At 40.1% G+C, this 26031-nt stretch overlaps 2 protein-coding genes across 3 annotated transcripts; one reads left to right on the forward strand and one right to left on the reverse strand.

The window, feature by feature from the left end:
• Positions 1-203: 203 nt before the first annotated feature.
• On the reverse strand, positions 204-6650 carry m6pr (mannose-6-phosphate receptor (cation dependent)). Its single transcript, XM_042489407.1, has 7 exons — positions 6458-6650; positions 4938-5110; positions 4594-4763; positions 4245-4354; positions 3838-3968; positions 2428-2554; positions 204-2332 (listed from the first exon to the last, which is right to left on the reverse strand). Exons 1-7 carry the CDS (start codon positions 6461-6463, stop codon positions 2210-2212), a joined length of 840 nt encoding a protein of 279 aa, XP_042345341.1. The 5' UTR covers positions 6464-6650; the 3' UTR covers positions 204-2209.
• A 4709-nt stretch (positions 6651-11359) lies between these two features.
• Positions 11360-25316, forward strand: arhgef5 (Rho guanine nucleotide exchange factor (GEF) 5). 2 transcript variants are annotated; one of them, XM_042489290.1, is made up of 15 exons: positions 11360-11928; positions 12482-16174; positions 16865-16910; positions 18253-18302; positions 19060-19430; positions 20623-20783; positions 20957-21109; positions 21783-21912; positions 22037-22111; positions 22234-22323; positions 22714-22856; positions 22999-23142; positions 23262-23332; positions 24316-24420; positions 24545-25316. In XM_042489290.1, exons 2-15 carry the CDS (start codon positions 12502-12504, stop codon positions 24685-24687), a joined length of 5355 nt encoding a protein of 1784 aa, XP_042345224.1. In that variant the 5' UTR covers positions 11360-11928; positions 12482-12501; the 3' UTR covers positions 24688-25316. The 2 variants fall into 2 exon arrangements, with proteins under 2 accessions (XP_042345224.1, XP_042345225.1); XM_042489291.1 differs by having other exon boundaries at positions 11365-11928; positions 12482-15511.
• Positions 25317-26031: the final 715 nt, after the last annotated feature.

The following is a 26031-nucleotide window of genomic DNA, read 5'->3' on the forward strand; positions in this document are numbered from 1 at the left end:
CCAGCCAACTTAGTCTCTGAATAAGGTTTTTTGGTAAATTTGGGTTGATAATCTCCAGACTAATAAAAAAAAAACCAAACAAATAAAAAGGATTTTCCCTTCAAACTTCTGCCATAAGAGGGCGTATGTTCAAAACACCACTCAGTACTAGCAAAGATCTTATACATAGGTTAATTTCAGTATAAATTATTAATATAGATGTGTTTTGCATGAAATGTTTTTATTAAAACATTTTACATTCATTAAATCTCCAAAGGTGAGTGCACTTGGGTGTGTGCTGATTTCAACACCACAATGGGCATTTACATAAACTACTGCTGTTATTTTATTTTAATGGAATCAGAAAACAAACAAAAAGATCTGGTGGCTATTATTTCAATCTAGAGGTTGTTCAGTTCACTACAACCACAGGTGAAACAATTTCCACCTAATTATAAGCCAGGAGTTGATTCCTTGGACTGAAAATAAGCAGAGAAACTTCAAAACAAATACACACAAAAAGCAAGTGATAGAAACAAAACAAATGTAAGTGCTCACATTGACAATAATATAGTAACTTGATTCACAACTGAAACTTCCTAATGTCATTCTGCCATCAATGCCACAAATCCTGCTTTAAATCTCGCATTAATAGTTTGAAATTACTAAAAATGTTACAAACATCATTACTGTTGAGCTGCAACATTTTTACAACTATCAAACAGTGATACAGAAAATTAAGTGTTCTCATTGCCGCTCTATCCTCCTAAAGAAGCAAAGCATCAGACACGCAGCTGGCTGAATATTTGGTCAAAGAAAAATCCCCTCTTCATAATGACGGGGTGTTTCATCATGTAGCATCCAGATCACCATAATGTTCCCTATTAAACAGTTAGTGACTATAATTATTGGGCTTTTGCTGTGAAAGTTCATTAATGCTAAATATACTACATATATTCCCTACTTTTTAAATCATAAATTACAAATAGCAGAATTCATGAGTAAAATTCTTCTTATTGCCCATCACTGTGTTGTGATGTAGCATTAAAGGAGCAGTGTGTAAGATTTAAGGGGTGAAGTAGCGTCTAGCAGTGAAGATTGCGCATTGCACCAGCTGAAACTTCACCTGGTTAAGATTCCTTCAGTGTTAATTTCTCAGGAGGTTTTAACTGTGAGCCTAATTATCCGCATAGGTCTCTTTGTAGACAGTTTTATGTATTTAAAAAAATCAGTGTTTGTCTGACGCTGCTCTTTGTTTTACTACACAATATTCCATTTCCGCAAATATATTCCCTTAAATCCTACACACTGAATCTTTAAGAAGAAAAAAAAATATCATGATTTTGGACATAATTCATTTTCGAATTTTAGTTAGATGCTTTGCTTCAAATCTGTAAGTTAAGCGCAATAATGTAACTTTAATGATGATGAATAATGTAGCTTTGATGACCTCTCTGATTAAAATGAAACAGGATGGCTCGCTACAAGTGTCTGGACCCGATAGGACTCGATATTTAAGGGAGAAATTAGCACTGATGTGAAAGTTTTTCCCTATAATATGGAGAAAGGAAAACAAAAGTCAAGCTATGGTTTCTACAGTGATTCCTACGTGTGAATCAAGGCCGTAAGCACAGTCACAGTACTTAAAATTTAGCATGTCTCACAGTACTTACTTTCAAAACACAAAAACAAAATCAAATTAAAGCTAAATTACACAGGCAGAAGCACTTGTGTGTTTTATAGCCTGCAACTGTCAGTGCACAATCAGGACGCAGGAAAAACAACTTGCTGCAACCTGCACCGACAACAACCTATCATCAGCTAAGCAGAAAAACATGACGCCATAAAGTTTCAATCAGGTAGAAATTCAACATCTTAACTCCTCCCTTTTGTGTCAGATTACCATGGAAGAAGAGTCACTATGTATTGTCACTCTCAGATGAATCACTCGTTTGTTTGAAATCAAACAGCTGAATGAGATGTGTGGGGGTCAGCAGAGGAGACGAGTCTGTCAGCTCTATGAGTAACATGCCCTCTTAAGTGCCAAGCAGATCACAAAGCAGTTGCCGTAGGCATAAGTCTGGAATACAAGCAGCGTGTCGACAGGCCCTAACCTAAACGAGCACACGAAAAAAACAAGACTTGTGTCTAACAGCAACTTCATGTAACCTGTGAAAGAGTAAAACTGTCACACAGTAAAAATTTCTGTCCCATTTCTGACATGTGGAGGTCACATTGGTAGTAAGTGGTCGTCTCTCTCCTCTGGCTCTTCTTCTAAGGGCTCTGAGGCCACTCCTCTGTAGGCTGGCGCTTCCTCCCGATTACGTGACCGACACACAAAGTCACAGCCATCCTGTAAAAGGGTGATAGAGTTTGTTTTGAATTTCAAATGAAGTTACGTGGGCCTGATCTTTTAATGACGTTACTCAACAGCTGCATTTGGCTTACCGCTGTCAGATTGCCAAACTCCACCCAAAAAGCATAATTTGGGAATTGCTCCATGCCTTTGGCTCCGACAATCAGTCGTTGGTAGAGGAAACCTCCAATGAGATAAACAGCCAGAAGACAAAAACCACTGGAAGCAGAGAGGACTTGCATCACTTTCCATTTATAATTTTACAAGCTTGAAACTATATTTTGTAACTTTTATTTAAAAAAAATGACTTTTTCATATTTGTTATAACTGTCACTATACTGTATAAACACAGTGGCACAGAAGACAGATAATCGGTGAATAAAATCATGTTCCTCTGCCATCTCGTCTGATGACATTACTGCATGTGAATGAAAACAACCAACCTGAGCCGAGGAGTCTCCAGCCACTTTTACGCTGCCTGTCCAAGGCAGGAGTTTAACGCCATTATGCTGCACGTGTAGCTCTGTGCAATGTTGTCTTGCCTTTAAGTTGCCACAGGAGGTAGTAACACCACCAAAACAGTCTCTGTATAAACATGAGAGCGGCAGGATGGGACGATGGGCAGGACAGGTGTGACGTTTTGACGGTGTTATGTGTAGGAGATTTTAAAAAGCAGCTGTTAGAAACTAATTCAAAGACAAAGAACAGCAGCTGTAGATGTCTGAAAATTGAGAAAAGGGTGAGATTTGGGAGCTCCTTACCCTCTGAACAGAGGACAAGATCAATTGCCATATAACAGAGAAGAAAAATAACACATAACGCTGTTGTTGTTGTTTATGAAGGGCTGCAGACACGTATACTATAGGTCATACAAGAGGCCGCCGCTGTTGTATCAAACATCATGACCGTCACGCCTTTTATTGTTAAAAGCGCGATCTCTCAGCTGTCGATCATGTCAATCACTGCTCGTGAACCGCTGTCAAACTAAGTGATCAAATATGAATCAAGATGCTGTTACTGCATTGTCTATTTCTCGCCTAAAATGACTTCAGAAACATATTTTAGTGTACTGTTTAGCTGTAAATGAGGAAGTTTGTGACCTGGTTGCCATGTTGAAAACATTTGAGCTGAAACTCAGCAATGTCAACCGGGCTGAGCACACTTCCTCGTTTTACAGCTTAATAGTTCACTGAAATGTGTTTCTTAAAATATTTGAAGTCAGAAATAGGCAATGCAGTGACAGAATTTTGATTTATATTTAATCAGCGCTGTCTAGTTTGACCGCATTTCACAAGCAGTGATTGACAGCGTCATTGGAGACTCCTCGGCTCTGATTGGTTGTCTTCTTTAGATTCTAGCAAATGCCATTAGAAACAGTTGGAAGAGGAGGGGGAACGTGACTTTTTGCACAGACTTTGTCATGCACTTCTGTGTAGATGTAGCGGCAAAGAGTTAAACTGTAGCTTAAAGGGTCTTTATGTCATTAAACTGTGGATACGCACATGATGAGCATTATGGAGCCAGTGCTGATGTGGGACTCAAGAGCTGGACACACTGCACTTGAGTCCAGCTCAAACAGGTAGAAACACTCCTGCAACCGATCCCGGTCCTCCAGCACCACCGACAACTGGCCCTGGGAGAGAGATGAGAGAGACAATGCTAAATACAAAGCAGCAAAAACACTGATAAAACTAGAATAATCGCCTTCAAATAGCACTCCTGATGAACACTCCAGCTCTTAAAATATCAAATCAATACGTGGCAGCAGATGTTTTAATCGTGGTGGGCCGCCACAAATAAATGAATGTGTGGGAAACCCTGTTGAAAAACTCCAATACTGCCTTAAATGCTGCCTTAAACATCTGGCAAGTTAACATTTCTTTTCATTGATCATCAGTGTGTCTTTTACCGCATCTGTTTTCCTGTCACAAGAGATCATGACCACAGCTCTCCTCTGTTCCTTGTTGCAGTGCTCATCATAACTGTCGCCGTTTTTGTAGATCAGCATCACCCAATCGCCTACAAGGGTAGAAAAGTGTCAAAATAGACAGCGCAGACACAATGCTGATCCAAAGCACTGTATGAAATTATCAATCCAGTGAGTAATTCTGATGCATTTTTAGGCTTTTTATGCTCATAGTTTGTACCAAAACACAATGCAATTCTGCATCCTCAGATTTCAGTTCACAGATGATGAACATTGACACACAAAGTCAGGGTAAATTAGGATGAAATTCTTAAGTGTTGCAGAGACTTACTTCCTCCAATGGCCTGTGTTGCATCGTACTTGCCAATCACTGTTGGTTTAATGTCTGTTTTCTTGCTGTCGAACTGAACAGCTCCCGCTCCTACGACACCCGCTGCGTCCCCGCACAGCTGGAACACGTATGTGTAATTCTCAGCTGCGCTCCTGGTCTCTGCCGTAAAGCTGTCAACATGAGAACAAATCCCAGAAAACAATTAATAACATGTGAGACTGTGGTGGAAAAAAAGAACAACACTGGAAAGGCAAAGGACAATCAGACAAAATGCTTCTGTCATGGTTAGTTGGCATTTTCACTCAGTGCTGAAAATGCAGCTATACAGCTGAGTCACTTCTTACTTCTTATGGGCGAGTGGCTCTAGTCGACTGAGAACTTTCCGCTCTGATTCAGACTCAGATAACAGTTTACAGTTTTTGGTGCCATCAGCGGTGTACACTCCACTCCCAAATAGGACCACCTGAACAACCACGATCCACACCAGGAAAGGCGCTCCACTGTGAGTACTGACCACCTGGCATAGATATCACATGAAAAAAATAAATTATTAATATATTGTCTTAAAGCTACAGTTGGTAAATTTTATTTTATTTGATGACGTTCATTATATTCTGAAAGAAATAGGACTAATAGTCTGTGAAAATAATTATGTCTCCTCTTCCTACTGCTTCTACTCGCATTCGCTACAGTCTACCTCTCTTTTCCCTCTTTCACGCTCTAGCTGTCCTATCTTATAAGGCAAAAAAAAACCCGCGAAGTAATCTTAACAAAATAAATATAATCTGTTACTGCATTGCCTATTTCTTGCCTAAAATGTTGCACTCATGTAATATGTATGAGATTATACTGAAATTACAACTGGCCTTTAAAAACAACATAAAAAAATAATTAATTAATTAAGTGGTGAAATTTGGAACTGCATGTCTCCTGTTCAGCAAATTGAGCATGCTCACTGGTGCCAATTTATGAATAGCCCCAGATCTAAATATACATGCTATATATATTTTTACCAATATATGTATGTCTTATAATAATAATAATTAATAGCCCCAAATCTATCAATCTGTCATTCCATTCATACTGAGACTTAAATAATATATGATGTTACATTCCACCACTGTTAAAATAAATATATACATTTAATTATTTTTCAATCCTTGTTTATACAGCTTTTAATGTTTAAAGTTGTAAAGTTAGTATTTATTATTTATTTTTAAGATTTTTTCGCCTGAGGATAAGTATGGCTGTGCTTCTATGTTGTGTGTAGTTAGCTGTGAATGAACTGCTGTAAAACAATGTAATTTCCTGTGAAGGATTAATATAGTATCTATTTATATATTTTGTACGCAATACTAATTACTAACAACTACTACCATTTTACTCATCACAATTCATAATGAATCTGATGAGTAGAAAAGTTAAATAAGGTGCCAGCGTGCATAATAGCATAAAAATACATTTTGTTCATTTAAAAACATATAACCTAACAGCCCCCCTGTTGCCCCCTCCTGAGGTCTCTGGGCTGAGCCCCCAAAGTCCTAAAATCCTCGAAACGCTCCTGTGCATGCTCATTTATTTGCTTTCCGAACAAAGACCACAACCAGGAAGAAACTACCTGTCGATTTCTTTTGAATTAATATTTTAAATGTAGGCTACAATATCTCGGCACACAAAAACAGAGCAGAAACAGTATAAACTAATGGTGTAACTGGTAAATTAACCCGTGCAAGCACATATTTTTTAAACATGCAAAATGTCTGTTCATCCCCGCACGAGGCAGTAACTTTTTTGAGCGGACAGTCAGTTTTAAAAACACACGACTCTGAAAAGCTTAAAACTTTTGGTTACATTGTGCACTTACCTTCATGACTTGTTGTGCTGTAGAGGATTTTGGAGAGCTCCTTTGTTAGTTTAACAGTTGTTTAAACATGAAGCCCGCTGATGATGCAGTGAGCTTCCTCGTGCTAACGTCGCTTCCTGGTTCACTTAATGAAGCAAAACAGATGACATGTTGTCCCGCAGATGAAATGAAGCAAAGCTGCATGTACTCGGGAGGTTTTCAGTGAACCTTGTTAGCTGCACGCCTTTTTTCCTGCCCTGTGTAATAAACGCGCTTTTGCCTGTAAATGTGCGAAGCTGCATCCAGGATGCTAACAGGCTACAGGCAGCGGCGGAGTGCGGAAGTGAAACCAAACACACACGCGCATGTGACCGTCCAAATGAAGCGCGACCAATGAGCTGCAGCTAAAACCTCCTCAACACCCGCATCAGCTGATTCACAGACAGAGACGGTGGACAGAGGAAGAGTTCATCCAGGGTATGTGTATAGTTTTACATGTCAACGCTGCGCAAATCGTTGGTTATTACCTTTTAATGAGTGGGGATCTGGAGTTTTTCCTCATTCAAGGAGGTGCAGTGTTAACCGTTTGAAACCTGAACCAATTGGCGTGACTGGGGAGGCAATGAGCAATTTGACAAGGAATTGCCAAAAAAAAAAAAAAAAAGCAAGAAATTAATAACAAGTTACAAGAAAAACACCTGAAAATAAGCAGCAACAGCAATAATAATAATGATAATAATAGTAATAATAATAATAATAATAAATCAATTAATTCAGAAATAAAAACTAAAACTGACTAAAAAAAACTTTTTAAAATGTGTTTTTTTTTTCTGTAATATAATTTTAGGTATATAATTATAAACTTTTTATTTTCTGGACATTTTTCCCATTATTATTCATTTTTATTAACTAAAACTTTACTAAAAACACTTGATATACAGTGGATTCACACAGAAAAATGGATGCAAACCAAAACATTTTCATCTCTTGGCACATGATTGTACTTTCCACTGAATTCAATTGGATTTTATTTAATTAGAAAAGAAAAAAAAAGCTAAGACCAAATAATCACCACACAAAAGTAAGTGTGCATCTACTCATGGAGGAGAGGCTCGTTTCAGTGCAAGATGTAAACATTAATGGCGTCCTCCTCGGCTGAGCTGTGACGTAGCTTGGTGCTGGTGGGTGAACCCACAGTAGATTCATTCTTTCCCCTATACGATGACACAGTTTGTGGGTGCAGTTTGGCAGAAAGAAAATAGTTCTTATGAAACTGCTCACAACAAGGTCTGTGGGTTATCTTGAGCAACCGGGTCATAATTCCTGGACATTGCCGTTGGGTTTTTCACATGTATTTTTTTGCACTCTGAACACTCTTTAGATGGCACAAACTGAGTGCCATCTAAAGAGAGGGCAGACATCTCTGTGGCCGATTTATCCAACACACTGCAAGTCACACCAAAATAATCTATATTTATAAAAAGCGCTACAGGGAAGATGAACAATATAAAGATTTGATTTGGGGGCAAACTGTCCCTTTACATAAGAGTTTTTTTTTAAATGCCTAAAAATATACAACAGGATATGAAGACAAAACATACCAAGGTATAGTCATTTGGTGAGTGTGCATTATGAGTCAGCAAGTCTGTGTTAACAGTGTAGCTACATCAGTCTGATGATATGATGAAGCGCAGCATTTGCTAATTAGTGCCAAACACAAAGGTCAGCTAAGGCTGATGGAAACATCATTATTTTTGCAAATTTGTGCATGAACCAAAGTCCAGGACAAATAAAAATCTTAATGATTAGAGGAAGGAACCACCTAACTTATTATACAACTTGTGGGAAAACATGAATATCTGTACTGAAGTTTCATGGCCTTCCACCCGATAGTTGTTGAGACATTTCACTAAAAACCCACAACCTCATTATGGTGCCACAGGAAATGTCAGAGAGTCAACAAAATAGTAAGTAGATCGTGGATTTAAAATGTAGATTTGCTGCAAAAGTATACCAACATACTTTCACGTTGCCAGTTTATTAGGCACACAAAGCTCAAACTAATGCTGTCTATTACAACAGTCCTGCAACCATCCATACCTTCATACAGGTTATAATGTTCAGTTTTCTTTACAGAGGTGGTGATTCAACTGTTTGGTCATTTTGGATTCTGTAGTAAATGATTTAACGTTGCTTGAGTGTAATTTTAATAATGATAGCATATTATGTTATAGCATAATTGGCACTGATGTCACCTAATCCCGTGAAAAGCTTTATGTTTATTCTCTTTAAAGGCCATAATGAGTCTTCGACTGTACCAACTTTAAACAGCTGTGGTTTAATGTCTCTCTTTTATTAATATCAGCAAGACTAAACTAAACCACAGCCTCCAAAATGACCATAAAGGTGATTCAACATCTCTCCAACACACCTCTTAATAAAAACAAAAAAAATAATAATATGCATAACATATGACTGATGCAGGGATATTCTGTGACACTGCATTTCTTAATTTTTGTAAATCGAATTACCTGGCAAAGTCGGAAACTGACGTAGTCACTGAAACAGCATGATAATCAACTATTTAAGAAGTCAGATGATGTTACAGTAAAAATACGTATATGTTCATTCTTAAAGGTATGCTGTTTTTTTAGCTATGGGGAAAATGTGTTTATAATATTTTACTGTACACGGAGGATGTTTTTGTCTTAGGCCTTTCAAGAGTACCAGTAGTTTACTGTTAAAACTGAAACAACACATGGTGATACAAAGCTTGTTTTATACATTAGTCTGAACCTCGTGCTTTCAGGTTGTTGTTGAATTTGAATACAAGGCAGCCTTCAACCTGTAGAGGGTTTGATCAGATTTTTTTTCCTGAAACAGTGCCCTGTTCTTGTAATCATAACCCACTTGAACATTTAACATGATAAGATTACAGATGATAAATGTTCCTCAGTGGTGCTTCCTTAATGCATTTAATACAACAGTCTCGTTCATTAGGAGATAGACAAACACAAAATCCATGCAGGAAGAGTTTGGATTGTATTGCCATTAATTTATTCTTTACAACATCATAGCTCTCTGTCATTATTAACTTCTTAACCTCCAGAGAAATTAAAATACTTACTTTAGAGGAGGAAGAAAGTTAAGTACTGCATAGTTCACTCCAGTTATTTCATTGATATAGGCAACATATATGAAGAAATTTCAAAAAGGTAGCAGCCACAAGTTCTCATTCCCATCATTATTAAGCGTATTCACATCCTGTGGTGTATCATAGTGGCAGGTAACCCTTAGGATACTGGCCAACAATACACAACCAGGAGTTCGCTCTTATTCATTGTGTATTGGTAGCAACTAATTGGCTGCACAAAGCATGCTGGGATACCTGTGACGCAGACCATGCTGGCGGTGTGGTGAGAAGTCATGATGATATTAAAACTTCAGACGATGCTCTTATCAAGACAGCCAATCAAGCTGCAGGCACAACAGACTGGTGGGACAGAAGGGGACATTAGTTTATGTAAATTGGTCGCACATAATGGGGCTGCACTGTTAAGCATCTGACGCACAGCTGAAACACATTATAACACGTTAACGTTGTGAAACGGTCTGGGCTAGAGAAAAAGATCATGTTTTGGGTTAAAATAAGTATGTTTGTTATGTAACATGATGTAAATACAGTAAGTAAAAACATTTGCACATGGGCCGTAGGTACTTAAGTGATGTAATGTTGCGTTAATAATAACAACAACAACAATAATAATAATAATATAGCCTAAATAATATAAAAATATCTAGTATGTAAGGAATAGTTAACTGTTTTGGACAATAACAATGGTTACATTGTGCACTTACCTTCATGCCTAGAGTTGTAACTATTAAGCTGCAGCTAGCAGAAAGTTAGCTTACAATAAGGAGTGGAAGTGGGGGAAACTGATGTTAAGCAATATATTGTTACCTTAGGATAAAACCATGTGAGCTGTTTTCTCCTGTTTACAGTCTTTATGTTAAGCTAAGCTAAGTAACTGTTGGCTTTAGCTTCATATATACCATGCAGACAAAAATTAGTTTTTCTCAAACTGTTGAACTATTCCTTTAAAATAGCCACATATAACCAGTTGCCAGTCAGTTTGGTAGATCTAGCTTAATCTAATGTCCTCATTTATATAAATGTAGTGGAAAAATGTTTAGAAACACCGCTGAGTATAATTTAATTGCACTATAAACTACATTCTGCGAATTAACTATATGATTTAATTAACACATAAACAAAACTGAACACTATAATAACCCTTATGTTAGCTAGACTTATTTGAGGGGTGTTTTATTGGACTTTTATTAAGGTATGCCTGATAAAACTGCAGCGTGAAATGTAAAATTGTAAACTGCATTAAATTTAGGTAAAAAAATCCACTAAAATTAAGTGTAAATCTCAATCAGAAAGTGTTAAATCTAAGAACTTAAGTGATTCAAAACCTGCGTACTGCAACAAAACAAGAGAACAAGGAAATGTGAGTCATTATTGCTGAGTATTTTCTTTATTTGGAAATGTTAATGACAGAGAAAAAACCTTTAATCTCAGGTCATTGGAGAACTCGATCGAACAAGTGTAGTAAAGCATTCATTGTTGCACAAATCATTCACAGATCACCCTTGTAAATCCCCCTCCCTTAGTTTCTTCCTCTGTGGTTGCTCAATCTTGCTTTTTTTTCTTTTAATCATAAGAAACAGTTTGTGTTTCCCCCGCTTTCCCTTCTTTAGTACCTCTCAGGGGAATGTAAGTTTTTATAGGCCTCACTCAGCTCTCCACCAAACTTTGTGTGCTCTCAATCCTCACTTTCTGTCTCCCCTCCCCCCTCTCTCCCTTGCATTATCACAGTCTTTACCTGGCTGTGTGTGTTGAGCAGACACACCCGGCTACTCCATATCAACCAATCGCTGCTCTAAGACAGAGACACCAAGGAGGTGTACTTCCTGTGTTTCGCGAGAGAAGAATGGGGCAGGAGAGAGGAGAGACTTAAGGACTTTATTTTGCCAGGGGGTGTCCACACAGGCGATCTCATCGAAAGTAGAGGGCAGGGAAAAAGGCTCAAGTGGCAGACAGAGTTTTGCTTGATTTATTAGCGATCTCTCTTTTAAGTAGCAGCCACTGAGAGGACAAGACAGAGAGAAGGAGGAGGAGAAAGATAAGTGTCAATCTGTTGAAACTTGTTTGGGAATTTGAGGAAGGAGGGGAGGTGGGGAGAGAGAGGCAGCAAGAGGGAAAAGCAAGGGGAGCTTAGGCGTAAACATTAAGTTTTTCACAGGAGTTCAAGTATTTTAGAAAAGAGAGAAGCAGTTTTGTTGAGAAAAGGGAAGACATTTGTTATGTCAGCCAGACAATGTGAAAACAGGGAATGAATTCTTGTGTGTTGTGCAATCTCATGCTTTTGAGCTGAGCTGGACCGGGAGGGGGGAGACCACAGAGCTCCCCAGGACACAACATTCAGGTGAGTTATTTAGATTTTCTTTAATGGATTTTACACAAACGTTTCTTCTTCAAATTGCTGTCTGGTTTGAGCACGGGAGTTAGGTCAACCTTAGCTGTGGTTTACATGTTACATGCCGTGCCTATGTGTCACAGGCCCTCGCTTTCTCAAAGACTTCTTTTGGTATGCTGTGCTTTGCAAGTCTGTGCTGCATTCTTAGAGACCTGTGAGAGGGTGTCACCTTTTATCTGGCATACTTTGTTACTGTAAAGTGATCACACAACCAGGCAGGTTTTGGATATATAGCTTTTAGCTTAAAATGTTAAGCAATTTAGTGTCAAATAACAAATGAAAATGAATGATGGAAAAAAAAACAGAGCAAAATAGTTCTAGATATGATTTGTCAAATGCAGCAGTAACAGTAATAAACGTTTTCCAGAGCACTCATGCTCAGCTCTGTGACGTTAACTAAGTGTGTCAAAGTTTGCAGACATCCTCCATGTTGCTTAATCTGACCTGCATTTCAAATGTCTTCACTGCTGATTTGTAAACTGATGTCGCTGCTGTCTTTTAGGTTCTCCAAATTATGATACAATGGGGACCAAAAGGCCCAGCTGCACCCTCTTTGACACTAACATAAACACATCAGACCGCAAGCTTCAACCAGGTGGAAAAATCTCCCGGGATCCAAGTCCAAGGCCAGCGATGACCGCCCAGTCGGAGCGAGAGAGAGACCGAGAGGAAGACAGGAGGAGGGAGAGAGAAACTGAGAAAATGAGAGACAAAGGGAGATACAAAGATTTGGACCCCCGGGATAGATGCTATGAAAGAGACCGAGGTCCTGCACCCCGGCCCAGAGAGGGAGAGAGAGAGTGGAGGGAAAGAGACATGAGGCAGGGGGGTGACAGAAGCAGAAACGGGAGGCCGCTATCAAATCTGGAGAAGGAGACAGAGAGGGAGGTGGAGAGGGGGCTAAAGAAAGGCGACACGTTTCCCAGAATGACGAAAAGCAGTGCAGATCGTAGCACAGGAATGGCGACTGAAACATATGACAGGAGAGAGGACAGGAGGCAGAGAGACAGGCCGAAAAGAGTAGATCCAGATGATTGGGATAGAGAGAGGGCACGGCAGAGGGAGAAGTACAGAGAAAGAGATGAGGTCCGAAGCAGGGGAAAAGATGAGGGACAAGGGAGACCTGTGGAGGATGAGAAATCCCGAAAGAGGTATCAGGAGTTTGATGTCGGTTTACAAGACAAGAGAAGAGAAGTGGGTGATTCTTGGGACAGAAGAGAAAGGGACGAAGTTAGAAAAAGAGAAAAGTCAAGGCCTATCATGGGAGACAGGGAGGCCAGAGTGCCGTCTCCTCACAGACGAAGAGACAGAGAGATCTCAGACAGGAAAGAGAGGGAGAAGGCACAAAGCAGAGAGGGAAGGAGGGACACCAGGAGCGAAGGAGACAGTGACGAGAGAGAGCTGAAGAGGGAGAGAATGAGGGACAGAGAGAGGCAGGAGTTGACATATCAACACAGCAGAAGCGAGGGGGACAACAAGGGCAAAACTTGGGAGAGAGATCGAGATAGGCAGGGACACCGCAAGGAGGACAGGCAGAGATACAGAGACAGAGAAGTGGATCAATCCAGGAGAAAGGAAGGCACGGAGAGGTACAGAGAGGCTGACAGGAGAGCAGGGAGGGAGGAAAGTGCGAGAGACTTGAGGAATGACAGGAGAGAGGAGGACAGATATAAAGAGCGTGAGCAGAGGAGAGGTAAGGAAAGGGAGGCTGATCCGAGGTGGGATGACTCAACAGGCAGAAGCAGCAGATCCCAGACGGCCCCTAGGGTGCCGCCAAGAGCCCAGAGCAGCGGAGAGTGGAGCAGTGACATGGACAGCGACATGAGACACAGGAGAGGTAGGGACAGTTATGAGGAAAGGGAATCGGGGAGGGAGAGCACTGCTGAAAGCGACAGAGAAGAACAGAAAAATACAGCTTCTGAGAGAAAAAGAAGTGAGACAGACAGAGGGGAAACGATGGCACAGAGGAGGATGTGGTTAGAGCCACAGAGGGGCAAGAGTAGTAAAGACGAATTTGTTAACAGAGAGAGACACACAAGGGAGAGAGAAAGGAGGAGAGAAGAAGACAGGAGTGTAGAGTCGCAGGCTGAGTGGGAAAGAGCGGGGCGGCGAGTAAAAGAGGAACCAGATGAGTGGTACTCGGACCAGAGCAGCTACAGAGGAAGACGTGAAGGGAAGACTGAACACAGGGGAGGCTCAGAGAGGGAGACAGAGGGTATAAGTGTAGATGGGGAGGACGTGGCTGAAGTCTGGAGAGAAGTAGATAAGCGAGAGAAGGAAGATCTGTCTGACAGTGATGGAGGGATAGAAGGAGGCAGGCGAAGGGATGAGGAGAACTTGACAGATAACACAGAGGAGAGTGACAGAGAGGAAGAGGGTGGCAGCGATTCTTGGGCACGCTCTGAGAGTGAAGGAGGAAGTGAGACAGGGTGGAGGCAAGAGAGGGACAGAATGCTGTCAGGAGAGGACGGCTTTGTGACCGTGTCTAGCGGCGGGGACGAGGAGGACGAAAGAGAGGAAGAAGAGTTTGTGGACTGTCCAGAGTTCTGGGAAAGTGGAGGCGCATACGATGGACCTTCAAGGTCATCGTATGCCGCCAAGATGTGTGAGGGACAGGAGGATAGGGAAAGGGACAGGGCAATGGGAAAGGAGGAGGCAGCTGATGAAGAGGAACAGGGGAAGAAGCCAAAGTACGTCTTCTGTGTGATTGGGCAAACGCTGCCTAGGTCAAAAAGTGGAGAGAGGTCAGATCACATGGGAGGATTGGAAAGAGATCCAAATTTAGACAGTCGTCATCATTGTAGTGATGAGGACACACTGAAAGCTCATCATGACCTGCATCTGACACTGACAAGAAATGATGAACGCACGGTCATCAACAACCAGGACACAGAGAGCAGAAGTGACGTGCAGAGGGAGGACGAGCCAAGCACAGCAAAAACAACTGAAGTCAGACACAGATCGTCGTCAGAGCTTCACAGAGACACCGCAGAGGGGATGAGGAGCAAAGTGGAGCACCCGTACGCCGAAATAGGGACAATTAAAAGAGACTCACAGACCGAAAAACTCCTCATTGAGTGGAGAGAGAAGAATAAAGAAGAGGTTGAAGGAGAGCAAACCTCGCCAATCCCGTGTAATCCCTATGGGGACGTTTGTTCTCAGGTGGATTTTGAAAACATTCAACCCCTCTTGGAAGGAATTAACATTGGAGCAATGAGTCCAGAAGAGGTGGAGGCAATTCGGATCCGAATGAGCGGGGCATGGAGCATGTCCGAGGAGCCCAAGCGGCATTCCCAAGCCCCCCACCTTAAATGGGCCAAAAGTGTGGTGCGAGAGATTCTGGGACGCTCGGAGGAAAATGCTGCGGAAGAACCCAATGCAGAGGTAGATCAAGGGGTCGAGCAGTCCGAAATGGCGGTCGTGAAACAACAGGAAGCAGAAGAGAGCGGCAAAGTTTTAAAGTTGGACGATCAGCACTGGGAACCGGAGCTGGAGGAGGAGGAAGAGCCGTTGGAGATGGAGGAATTAAGAGGTATGGGGCCGAGCCAAGCCGACATGCATGCTGACCAGTGCTCTACTATGCATGGTGACACACCCACATACACTCATGCTGACACACTGTTAGACACTGAGGGGAAAGAGGATCACAGTATGGACAAAGACACTGAGCCGTCCGGTCATCTTCAGTTAGAAAAAGCAGCAGTAGAGGTAAAAATTAGCAAAAAAGCAGGGGAATTATCAGAAATGGAAAAAGAAGAAAACAGAAAGAAGGAGGTGGAGATGTATTTATCTGTTAGCAGCACGCTGTACAAGCCCAACAGCTGCCCTATTCTTAATTATGAGTCTGACCTCCCTGTTCCCTCCACAGAGGGTGAAGACCGGGAGGAGGAAAACAAAATGGGTGAAAGTGACGAAGACGGGCAGGGAGAGGAGCCTGTGAGTGCTGCAGGGGAGGTGGGAGACATGAGGGTGGGAGAGGAAACAAAGGTGGGTGGCAGAGAGGGAGAGGCAGAAAGTAAAGTAGAGGCGGCGACTCTGACAAGCAGCTGCAGTTTTCGAGATTTGGGTCCTGAGGCTCGATTACGGAGAAGGGGAATCCGTAAAACCACTGAAAGAAGAACTGGAGAGCTTGTAGAAGTGGAAGAAGAGGAAGGTGTTGGAAGGGATCGCAGAACCAGAATATTCTCTACAACAGGTAAAAAAAGGAGGGAGACCATTTCTGTCTGGTTTATGGTTTAATTGGCATTTCCAATTTTCCAAAAAAAAAAAAATGTAATCAGGTGTCAGACTACAGAGGAAGTAACCTTTACACCAAGTCAACATGTGATTTTGTTCACAGACAGCTTTAATCAGTGAAAATCTTCTCGTCATAGTCTCTGTATTTTCCGCCTGAGAGTTTCTTGCATCATTTTGTTGTTGCATCAATCACAGAAACTGAGATGAAGAGGAAAAGCAGACATCCCCGTAATAGACGTAACCAGAGCATTGATCCTATCTCAGTTCATTTCCTTGCACTGGAAACTGCGTCACTGTGTTGTGGTGGGACAGGTAGTGAGTGGGAGGAGACATGGAGGTGGGGAAAGTGAAGGCAAACCAGAAGCACCAGCTTAAAGACTTCATTTGATTCTGCTGTTACACATAACACGAGAAGCACGAGATTTGGAAACACTAATCTTTTCTGTAACGCTTGTTGTAGCACGGTTACTAAAAAAACAACTTACAGGTTTTTTTTTTTTTTTATTACCTATTTATTTATTTATTTATTTAATTATTTCATTTTTTATTCATTTGTCCAAACTTACTGGAGTTCTTGGACAAGTCCACATTTTGCGCACTGAGATGTTGTTGTATAATGTTGCAACAAATGGATACTTTTTTATTCCAGATGATGAGGATGCTGGGAGCAAAAGCTGGGGAGAAGTAGAGCTGAGGTGAGTGAAACAATCACACAGAGCTGCCCTACAAAGGCAACAGACCTGAACTTAACCAGAGCGCAGAGCGATCTGTTGTTTTAGTGTCCAGCTACATGAATAGTAGCCATAATATTGGGAATGTGGCAGTTCTTTGTGTTTTTTTAATGAAGCCATTTATCTACATAGAAGAAGATTAAAAGTAAATGTATTTCTATTTTTGGCGTTAAATCACAGAGCAATGCCAAAATATAATTTAAAATTTTGAAGTCTTGTGTTTGGTTTTCAAAATAATGAAATACACTTTTTTAACACAACACTATTTTTTAAGGTTACAAGTCTGAATGATCTCTTGTTATTTATAGAGGGTAACTTAAACTGATAAGATTGTGACAGGCATATAAAAGCTTTTCCTCCTGCCTACACAGACTGTTGATTTTGTTTTTAATACTTATCATATTGTGAATGATGACTGAATCTAAACATACTACTGCTATTTCATAATAATCTTGACTTTAAACTTGAACTTTGACCCTTACTGGAAGTCAAGGCACTCTGCCTTTGCTTTATTTACAGCATAATAGGAAGTCATGACAAGACAAAAGGCGTTTACTTCCTTACAGATTCCAGTAAGCAGTATACTGAAGGATAATAATCATGATGTAGATGGAATCTAGTCTAGTCAAGTCAGCTTTATGTAGCACCTTTCACACAGTGTAAACTCAGTGTGCTTCACACACAGCAAATATGCACGAAATAAAAGAACATAGGGCGTGAATTCATATTAACATTATTTTATTAAAAAACACTTTACTTTGTCTTTTGATGTTACACTACCAACTCAAGACATTAAGACCCAAATGGGTAAACTAATATTTGTATTCAATTAAAACAAAAGCTTAGAATATTGTTTTTCTTAAGCTTGAAAATTTCTAGAAGCAACACCAAAACCAGTAACTTCATGCTGGATAAATAAAGCATTGTAAATGCTACGAAACACTAAGTAACGTTAGAGGATTTTGTCTTGTTTTTGCCAGAACTTTTTGGAGTTTAAGCAAACACATTGCATGTGATATTTTTCTGTGCTTTGATTGATGATAGACATAAGAAAAAAGTCAATTTTGACCCAAATGAAATTAAGATCTTCCAGGTCTCCAATTCTTTAATATGTAATTGAGTGCCCCTGATATTAAAAACTGTTGCGATTTAGCACTTGGAGATACAGTGCTTTATTTCTATTATGTGAAAAAGGTCCCTGAAATTTTGAATCACTCTCTGTATTTTCAGTGCTAATGTTTTGCACCGAAAAGCATAAATATAATAAATGATTAAATGAATTGTTTTCTCTTTCTTGGTACTCTAGGAATGTTTTGGAAACAATCGACAGACGAAAGAGGAATTCAAGGTTTTTCAGTAAGTATCTTGTTCCCTCTTTATTTTTGCTTTATTCAGATTCATCAGATCGGTCATCAGATACTAGTCAGTCATTTTATTAATGCCATGTGACAAATTGTATTATCTCACTTGACAGTTTTGTCTCAACATAAATCTTAAGTCTGATTATTAAAGAAGTCTGTGTGTAGGCGACAGTGACGTGACCTCAAATCATATCAACTCTGGCTGTGACTGGGAAAACATGACATACTTGAGCATTTCCCTTCAGTGTGTGTGTGTGTGTGTGTGTGATTCATCTCTGTGTTAATACAGGAACGCAAACTGTTTATCTCTTGCTCTCAACATATTGGCCCAAAATGAAAATGAAATACACAAATGAAAGGAAGCATGTGTTGGCTCACACTCTTTTAAAGTTATGTTTTAAACAACCTAAAATGGCAGCAGGTGCCTTGAGTGATGATTCACATGGATATTGCGAGAAATGGGGCAGGAGTGTGTGTGTGTGTGTGTGTGTGTGTGTGTGTGTTGTCTGTGCAAGCCGGAGACAGGTTCCTGCAAGTGTTCATAACTCCTAACTTGAGGCAAAAACAGCTGCTGCTGCAACTTTGCATTCCGACAAGTGTGTGTAAAAGGAATGTCAAATGCAAACAACTCTTCTTGGCTAACACCGTTCCTGTCTCTATCTATCTTCTTTTCATTGCTTCGTGGCTTTTCCAACTCTTTCTCTGTCCTTCTCCTCTTCTCCTCTGCTGTCTTTCTTCGTCTCACCTCCCAGATGCTGCCCAGCTCTACCAGCAGTACAGCGAGGCTGCCCAGAACTTTGAGATCCTGCGCCAGGCTCGCCCTGATGTCACCTCTGTGTGCGAGGACAACACACCATCACCCGCGCCCTCGCCTCCTCCTGCCCGCAGACCTCTGCCTCCTCTACCCCCTGTCCCGCACCCGCACTCCTTGACCCACACAGGCTCCATCACCAGTGGCAATAGCTTGCCTCTCCCCGAGCCCCCCAGGAGTGAAGGCAGGCCTTCCTCCCCACGTCTGTCCATCTGTCTCTCGCAGTCGGCCACACTGTGGCGGGACCTGCCGGGGGTCAGGAACAGTGTTGAGCTGGAGGAGCTCACAGAGGACCAGAGGAGACTACAGGAGGTAAGGGTCGTTCTTTATTCAGCAGGGTAGGAGGTGGTTTCTATTTTATTATGACCCTTCTGTTACCACACAGTTTCTAGCTATGATAAATTGTGTGATTTTGGTGTATTTTATAAGAAATCATGCTTTAAAACCCCACATGTGGGTTTTGGGATTGTTAGGGTATCTAAAATAAATAGAAAATACATCAATTTAAACTTGAATGTCTGTCCCCTAAGCCAAATCACAAATCATAACTCCTTCCCCAGTGTTTCAAAAAATATCTTAAGTGCCTCCCCACTTTTGCATCAACCTCTCCACTTTCATAAATAAGAAAACAAAACACATAGTTATATTGCAAGTATTGGTGTCTAGTGAGGATTTGATAGAAAGGAATTCTTATCAGTAATTGTAAGGATTTTGCTCTCTTATTATTATTTCTCTGAATTTTAATAGTTGTGCCCATAACTTTTCAGTGATATACAACCCAACCTAACCTTGCATTTCAACATCTTCGGAAAGTTACTGACACAGAATTTCCTCCCACATGTAATTCAGGATAATCCACGAGGCAATTAAATGCACAATGATTGTCTTTCACTTTCCTTACCTTTACTTCCTTCCAAGAAGGATTCTGATCATGATTAGTTTGGATTTTTGTTGATCAGAACAGCTAAAGTTCTTCCAATCAGTTGTAGTTTTAATGACTCACATCCTTGTGCTTGTTTACAAGTGACTGTTTCGGGGCGTTTTTTTTTTTTTTTTTTTTTTCATCAGCAGCTTCTCTAATGTTTCATTTCATGGTGATTTCTGTGGAAATGCATGACTTACATGAGTCAGTTCTTTACTGTTGTTACCTCACACTGCAGAGAACTAAAACCATGTGAACTGTTGGACTTGCTAAATTCCAGAATAACCCTCCCTGTGATCCACTTTTTTTATTGGCGTAACAGTGTTGCTTGCCAGAAAACGTGACTGCGTAGACTTGCTTTGTTTCTCTGGTAATGTAGGTGTTTCCCTCTAAACCTTAATCACGACGTGTCTGAGCTGAAAGCCTTCTACTCATTGTGAAATCTTTCTCGTCAGTTAGTCACGTCCTTGTCTTAAGTGCCCCGGCCTTCAGGGAAATGAAAATGCTTAATAGCCATGATTTACTGTCTTGCTGTGCCTTACTCATTGTTTTTATCTCATTTTGATGTATTTTTCCTATTAGGTCAGATTTGAGGTGGTAACTTCAGAGGCCTCCTACTGCCGGAGTTTGGACATTGTTGTTGGACACTTTGTCAAGTCCAAACAGCTGGGGTCGCTGTTAACCACTCAAGATAGAAACTGGCTATTTTCCAGACTTGCTGACGTCCGTGCAATCAGCCACAGGTCAGAACTTTTAAACATGATTTGAGCAAGGTCTTGACCCTAAATTTGATCATTTAGGTTGACATGAAACACACATTGTGTGTTCATCAAACTTGTTTGTGTTGTGCATGTACAATTTTACAAATGTATGGAAGAAATTACCTTAGAATAATTGTTTCTGGTTTTTGTTTTAGTTTTTTGTCAAAGCTGGAGGAGCGGGTGGAATCAGACATGATGCAATTCACCGTGTGTGATATCATCGCTCGGCACTGTCAGCGCTTCAAAATGGTTTATGTCCCCTACCTCACCAACCAGTCCTACCAGGACGCCACCTACCAGAGACTCATGTAAGCCATTCTGTTAAGATGTTGTGTTCAACTCTTGTCTGTAGTCTCTCTGCCTTTTTTTCATTTTAAAGATTTCATAACATTGGAATATTTGGGATAACAGATTATAAAAGTAAGATTACAGGAAGTAAAAATGATAAAGAAATATATATATATATATATATATATATATATATATATATATATATATATATATGAAAAAAAAAAACAAGTATACATTTCAAAGAAAACAATAGAAATCATATGACACAGTAATACTTGAAATTATAAATCACAAAAAGGAGAACAGGAAGTTAAAATACTACAGAAATATAAACAACACCAAAAAAAGGAGAAATTAAATAAAAATAAATAAATTAATAATAATAACGATAATAGTGAAAGCTGATTTCATAAATTTAAGCTCATGAAAAAAAATGGATTGATTACATAAATGTAACTCCATAACATACAGTTACTGACTAGTCATGAATTAAAGTCAGAGGATACATTTTACCAACATAGGACACAACGACGGGGGCTGTAAATACACACATACACACAAACAGAAAAACACGTGTGTGTCCATGAGCACCAGCAGTCCGTACATTCACACACACACATTCTTGTGTATACCTATGTACCAAGAAAGATGTAAGTACACTTAATATATTGTTCAATTTCTGTGTCTCAGGAACGAGAATGCTGGGTTCAAGCGGATTGTGGAGAAATTAGAGAGGAGTCCTGTTTGTCAGAGGCTTCCTCTTCGCTCTTTCCTCGTCCTTCCCTTCCAGAGGATCACAAGAATTAAGCTGCTGGTCCAGGTGTGTGTGTGTGTGTGAGAGAGAGAGTTTCTGAAACAGCAAGTGGTGATGCTTCACAACATGTTTGACTATTAACTCTTTTATCTCATTTTAACACACACACACACTGTTTCTGTCCATCCAGAACATTGTGAAGAGAACAACCCCTGGTACTGCGGAGGCCACACAGGCCATCAAAGCTATGAAACTTCTGGAGAAAGTACGGAAACATCCCCCTTTTTCAAGTGGACATCAACATATTATAGCAATATTTATTACTATTGGAAAAAAAACTTGAATTCCTTGGTTAAAAACTGCTCTTTTTTATTATTTCTCCATCAGCTGATTCAAGAGAGTAACGACAGCATCACTCAGATGAAAAGCATTGAGTCGCTGGTCTGTCTCAGTGCGAAGGTGGACTTTGAGTGCAGGGTGAGTAACAGCTGCTAGCGTTGTGGGAAAATCACTGGGATAGCTTGTTATTGTTTTACTAAATATTACTGACAAAGCTACAGATTTTATGCCAACTGGAAAGAAAAACTAGCATAATAACATATCGGCGGTTTACATTTGTTTGTGTTGCATTTTTAAAAAATAGATGGACAAAATTAGTTGCATTGAACACCAATTTAATTATTTTTACATATTATTTTACACATGATTTTGCAGGTTCGTGCCATATCATACAATATAGATATTTAAAAAAAATCTTTTTACCATGGCATTGCTTTTAACCATCATTTCAAGTAAATCTTTTCTGTTAAAAATCAACTTTAATGTTCAAAAAATAATAAGCTGTTGTCTGTGTGTGTGTTGTTACAGACTCTCCCTCTGATCAGTCAGTCTCGGAGGCTGGTCCGGGAAGGGCTCGTCACTGAACTGATGGATTTCTCTCTTAAGGATACTGAGAGGAATATTTATTTGCACCTGTTCAATGACTATTTGCTACTTTCACTACAAAAAGAGTGAGTAAACAAACTTTTTTTCTCATCTTCAAAAATCCATTACCTCTTACCTCTACATTATTTCATATTTTATCATCCCTTCAATCTCAGTCTTTTTTTTTTCCACCGTCTCATTTCTATTTTGTTCTCTTGCTGCTTCCAGAGGGGGAAGGTTCACAGTAATAGACCACGCTCCTGTGTCCGACCTGCGGGCCGAGAACTGTCGTGTCAAGCTTCACTCCCTCCAGAAGAACTTGTTCCGGCTGCACATGACACACAGAGCCCTCCTGCTACGGACTGACACACAGTAAGAGACAATTTTTAAGATTTGAGACAATGGCGAAGAATGTTTGTATATCAGTTGTCATGTCACAAAGTGGAAAAAGTTGCAGAAATTACATTCATCTTTATCCTCTCTCTCTTCAGGAGTGATAAGCTACGTTGGATATCCGCTCTTTCCCGGCCGCATGCTGAAATTGATTTTTCTGCCGCACAAGGTGAACTATACTGCTTTACTTTAATACACTGAAAAATGCTGTCTGATCCCTGCCCACTTCACCCACCCACACATAATTAACACTCAATGTGTCACTGAGCTGTAAAATCAGATTAGTCACTAAAGGCTCTTCATAATTTTGTGCCTTCAGTGACGACTGCATGGACCTTTTCACATATCACATGTCATAGTAGAAAAAGCACAGGTGAAATTGATAACATTAACAATGTCTCAGTTCTATCACGTTTCCCAATAACCTATTCCAGTGAGCCAGCATGGACAATACCAGGGGCTCCCAATGTAGCTATTATTAATAATGGGGTTTTTTTTTAAACTTACATGTGCACTATAAAATCAAATGATGGGCAGTATGTACTGTATAATGCACCAGATAGAAAACATGGAGTGATCCATTGCAACATTCAAGCCAAAGCCTCCCATGTGGAATAAAGCATTCGTGGCAGCCTTATAGTTGTACTAAAAAAAGTAGATATTTTAGAATATCTGACCGTGACAATTCCCCAACATGGCAAAAAGAAAAATGAGATGCTCATGGTATGTACTGGAAAAAACACAGAAAAACACTTATGTGCTGAATTCAGTACACTGAGTGCCTCTACATGAGAAAGTCTCACTTATCACTGACTGTATTTTAAATTCTGAAACCTTCTGACTTTGTTTCCATGAATGCATGATATTAAAAACGTTGTTAATGGCCTTGTGCACCCACACAGGTGTTTTCAGTAGCCTCGACTGATTAGACCTTAGTGGCAGTTGGGTGGAGCTTTGCCAAGTATTACATGATGCCACCAAAGCAAAAAAAATGTAACAGCAGAGTGAGGAAAATGTCAGTGACCTGCAGTTTTTGCAGGTTCATGCAGCTCTGTGAAGACATTCGCTATATGAGCATCATGTCGTTCGGATTATTGATCATTTAATCTTCCCAAGTGTAAATCTGACCTCTTTCTTCTTGTGTCCTCGCAGATTTTAAACAGATGCAGTGTATCCGAGCTTTTCTCGGCCAGCAGCCTGATGAGCTGTCAATGGAAAAAGCTGATATCATTCTAGTGCACCAGCAAAGCAGTGACCGTAAGATCATCTCACTACCTTTTCCATCTTTCCCTTATTGACAGTGTGATCCACAATATATGCAGCCTGGTATGATTAGAGAATAAGCATTGATTTAATTTTTTGTATTCTTTCTTCATCTCAGATTGGGTAGAAGGGACGAGGCTGTCTGATAGGCATCGTGGATGGGTGCCCGAGTCCCATTTGGAAACCATAACCAACTCTAGAGTCCGGCAACGCAACCTGTCAGATGCCCTCAAACTAACGACGGCCACAGCTGCTGTTTGACGAGGATGCTCAGACTAAAGAGAGGGACGTCTTGAAAGCACAGTAAAGGATGAGACTCTCAGTTGTCTGCTTCTACCTGCTGGAAAATGGACTATGGACATTTAGTGCCCCGAATGGGGATTTTTGTCGTTGAATTGTTCACAATGCAGCAACTGAAATGCTGTGAGAATGCATCTCAGTGTAGCATTGGGTCTCACTTGATTCACTCAGTGGAGCAATATATTGCCTAAGAGCAATGCGTGGACTGCTGAGGCCTGCCTGAAAGGCATTAAGGACATTGTGACTCTATTAACTGTTATCTACAGTACATTACTAATAGTGTGTGTGCTGTAATACATTAATGGACTGGTGTTATACAAAAAAAGTGTTTTAAAGGGAAATTATCTTTTTTTTTCCAAGAAATGCTGTATTTGGAAAATGTATTATAATGTGTGTATATTGGAGAGAATCTTAACAGTTGAGTGTGTGTGGTGCATGTCTGTTAAAAAGTTGGCCCCTGCATGCAGGAGAGCTGACAGGATTCATGCAAAATGTATAAGGCGATTTAAAGATGTACAGAGCTTACACAGTGAGGACAATGACATTTCAATAAATTTAGACTGGTGGAATAAAATCACTTTTGAACATGCCTTATTGAGTGTGCTGTGGCTTATTTTTGTCATCACAGAGGCTTTTGTGGTCATTTATTCAGTGGTGGATAAAGAATCCTGAAAGCCATACTTGAGTTAAAGTACTGATGTCTGAACAGGATAAGACTTACATAGAGGTAAAGTCACCTATTAGAATATTACTTGTGTAAAAGTCTGATACTTACTGTACTTAAGTAGCTCACAGCATTTTGATATTATATGTACTAAATTATTTAAAATAAAGCATGAGTAAGTGATATCAATTTTAAAAAAAGAGCAGGCAGAATTTGGAGAATTAGGAAGTTCATTCTGCGTAACATATACCACCTGTAAAATGGAGCGTACATAACACCTGAAGAAAAGGAAAGGCCATTTTCACAACCTGAAGGATTTACATAGCAAAATCCAGTTTGTCCTTAACTCCCATTCCTCCCTTGTCTGTTACTGTATTAAAGAAAATTCTTAGGGTAAATGTAGTGAACAGAAATATAAAAACTCAAGTACAGATACTCCCAAAAATAGTTAAGTACTGAAGTATAATTACTTTGTTGCATCACACCACCGCATTTATAGATATGATTGTGACAACGTGTACATAGGCATATATGTTTCACGTGCACTACGAGACTTTACTGTGAGATCCATGTGAATACTGGTATGCATGAGCTGTTTGCAAAAGAAAAAGAACAGATAATGCACGTAGCCTGGCTGAGGC

The sequence above is a fragment of the Plectropomus leopardus genome, chromosome 7 (assembly GCF_008729295.1).
Source record: "Plectropomus leopardus isolate mb chromosome 7, YSFRI_Pleo_2.0, whole genome shotgun sequence".
In the NCBI taxonomy this organism is placed as follows: domain Eukaryota; kingdom Metazoa; phylum Chordata; class Actinopteri; order Perciformes; family Serranidae; genus Plectropomus; species Plectropomus leopardus.

Excerpts from the sequence above, each read along its gene's own strand:
- m6pr (XM_042489407.1), bottom strand. Across the intron at positions 4,355-4,593 it reads AACACAGGCCATTGGAGGAA|GCGATTGGGTGATGCTGATC; the intron begins GTAAGTCTCTGC and ends CTACCCTTGTAG. Across the intron at positions 3,969-4,244 it reads GTGACAGGAAAACAGATGCG|GGCCAGTTGTCGGTGGTGCT; the intron begins GTAAAAGACACA and ends TCTCTCTCCCAG.
- arhgef5 (XM_042489290.1), top strand. The coding sequence starts at position 12,502 with ATGGGGACCAAAAGGCCCAGCTGCACCCTCTTTGACACTAACATAAAC. Across the intron at positions 16,911-18,252 it reads TGGGGAGAAGTAGAGCTGAG|GAATGTTTTGGAAACAATCG; the intron begins GTGAGTGAAACA and ends TTGGTACTCTAG. Across the intron at positions 22,857-22,998 it reads CTACTTTCACTACAAAAAGA|AGGGGGAAGGTTCACAGTAA; the intron begins GTGAGTAAACAA and ends TGCTGCTTCCAG.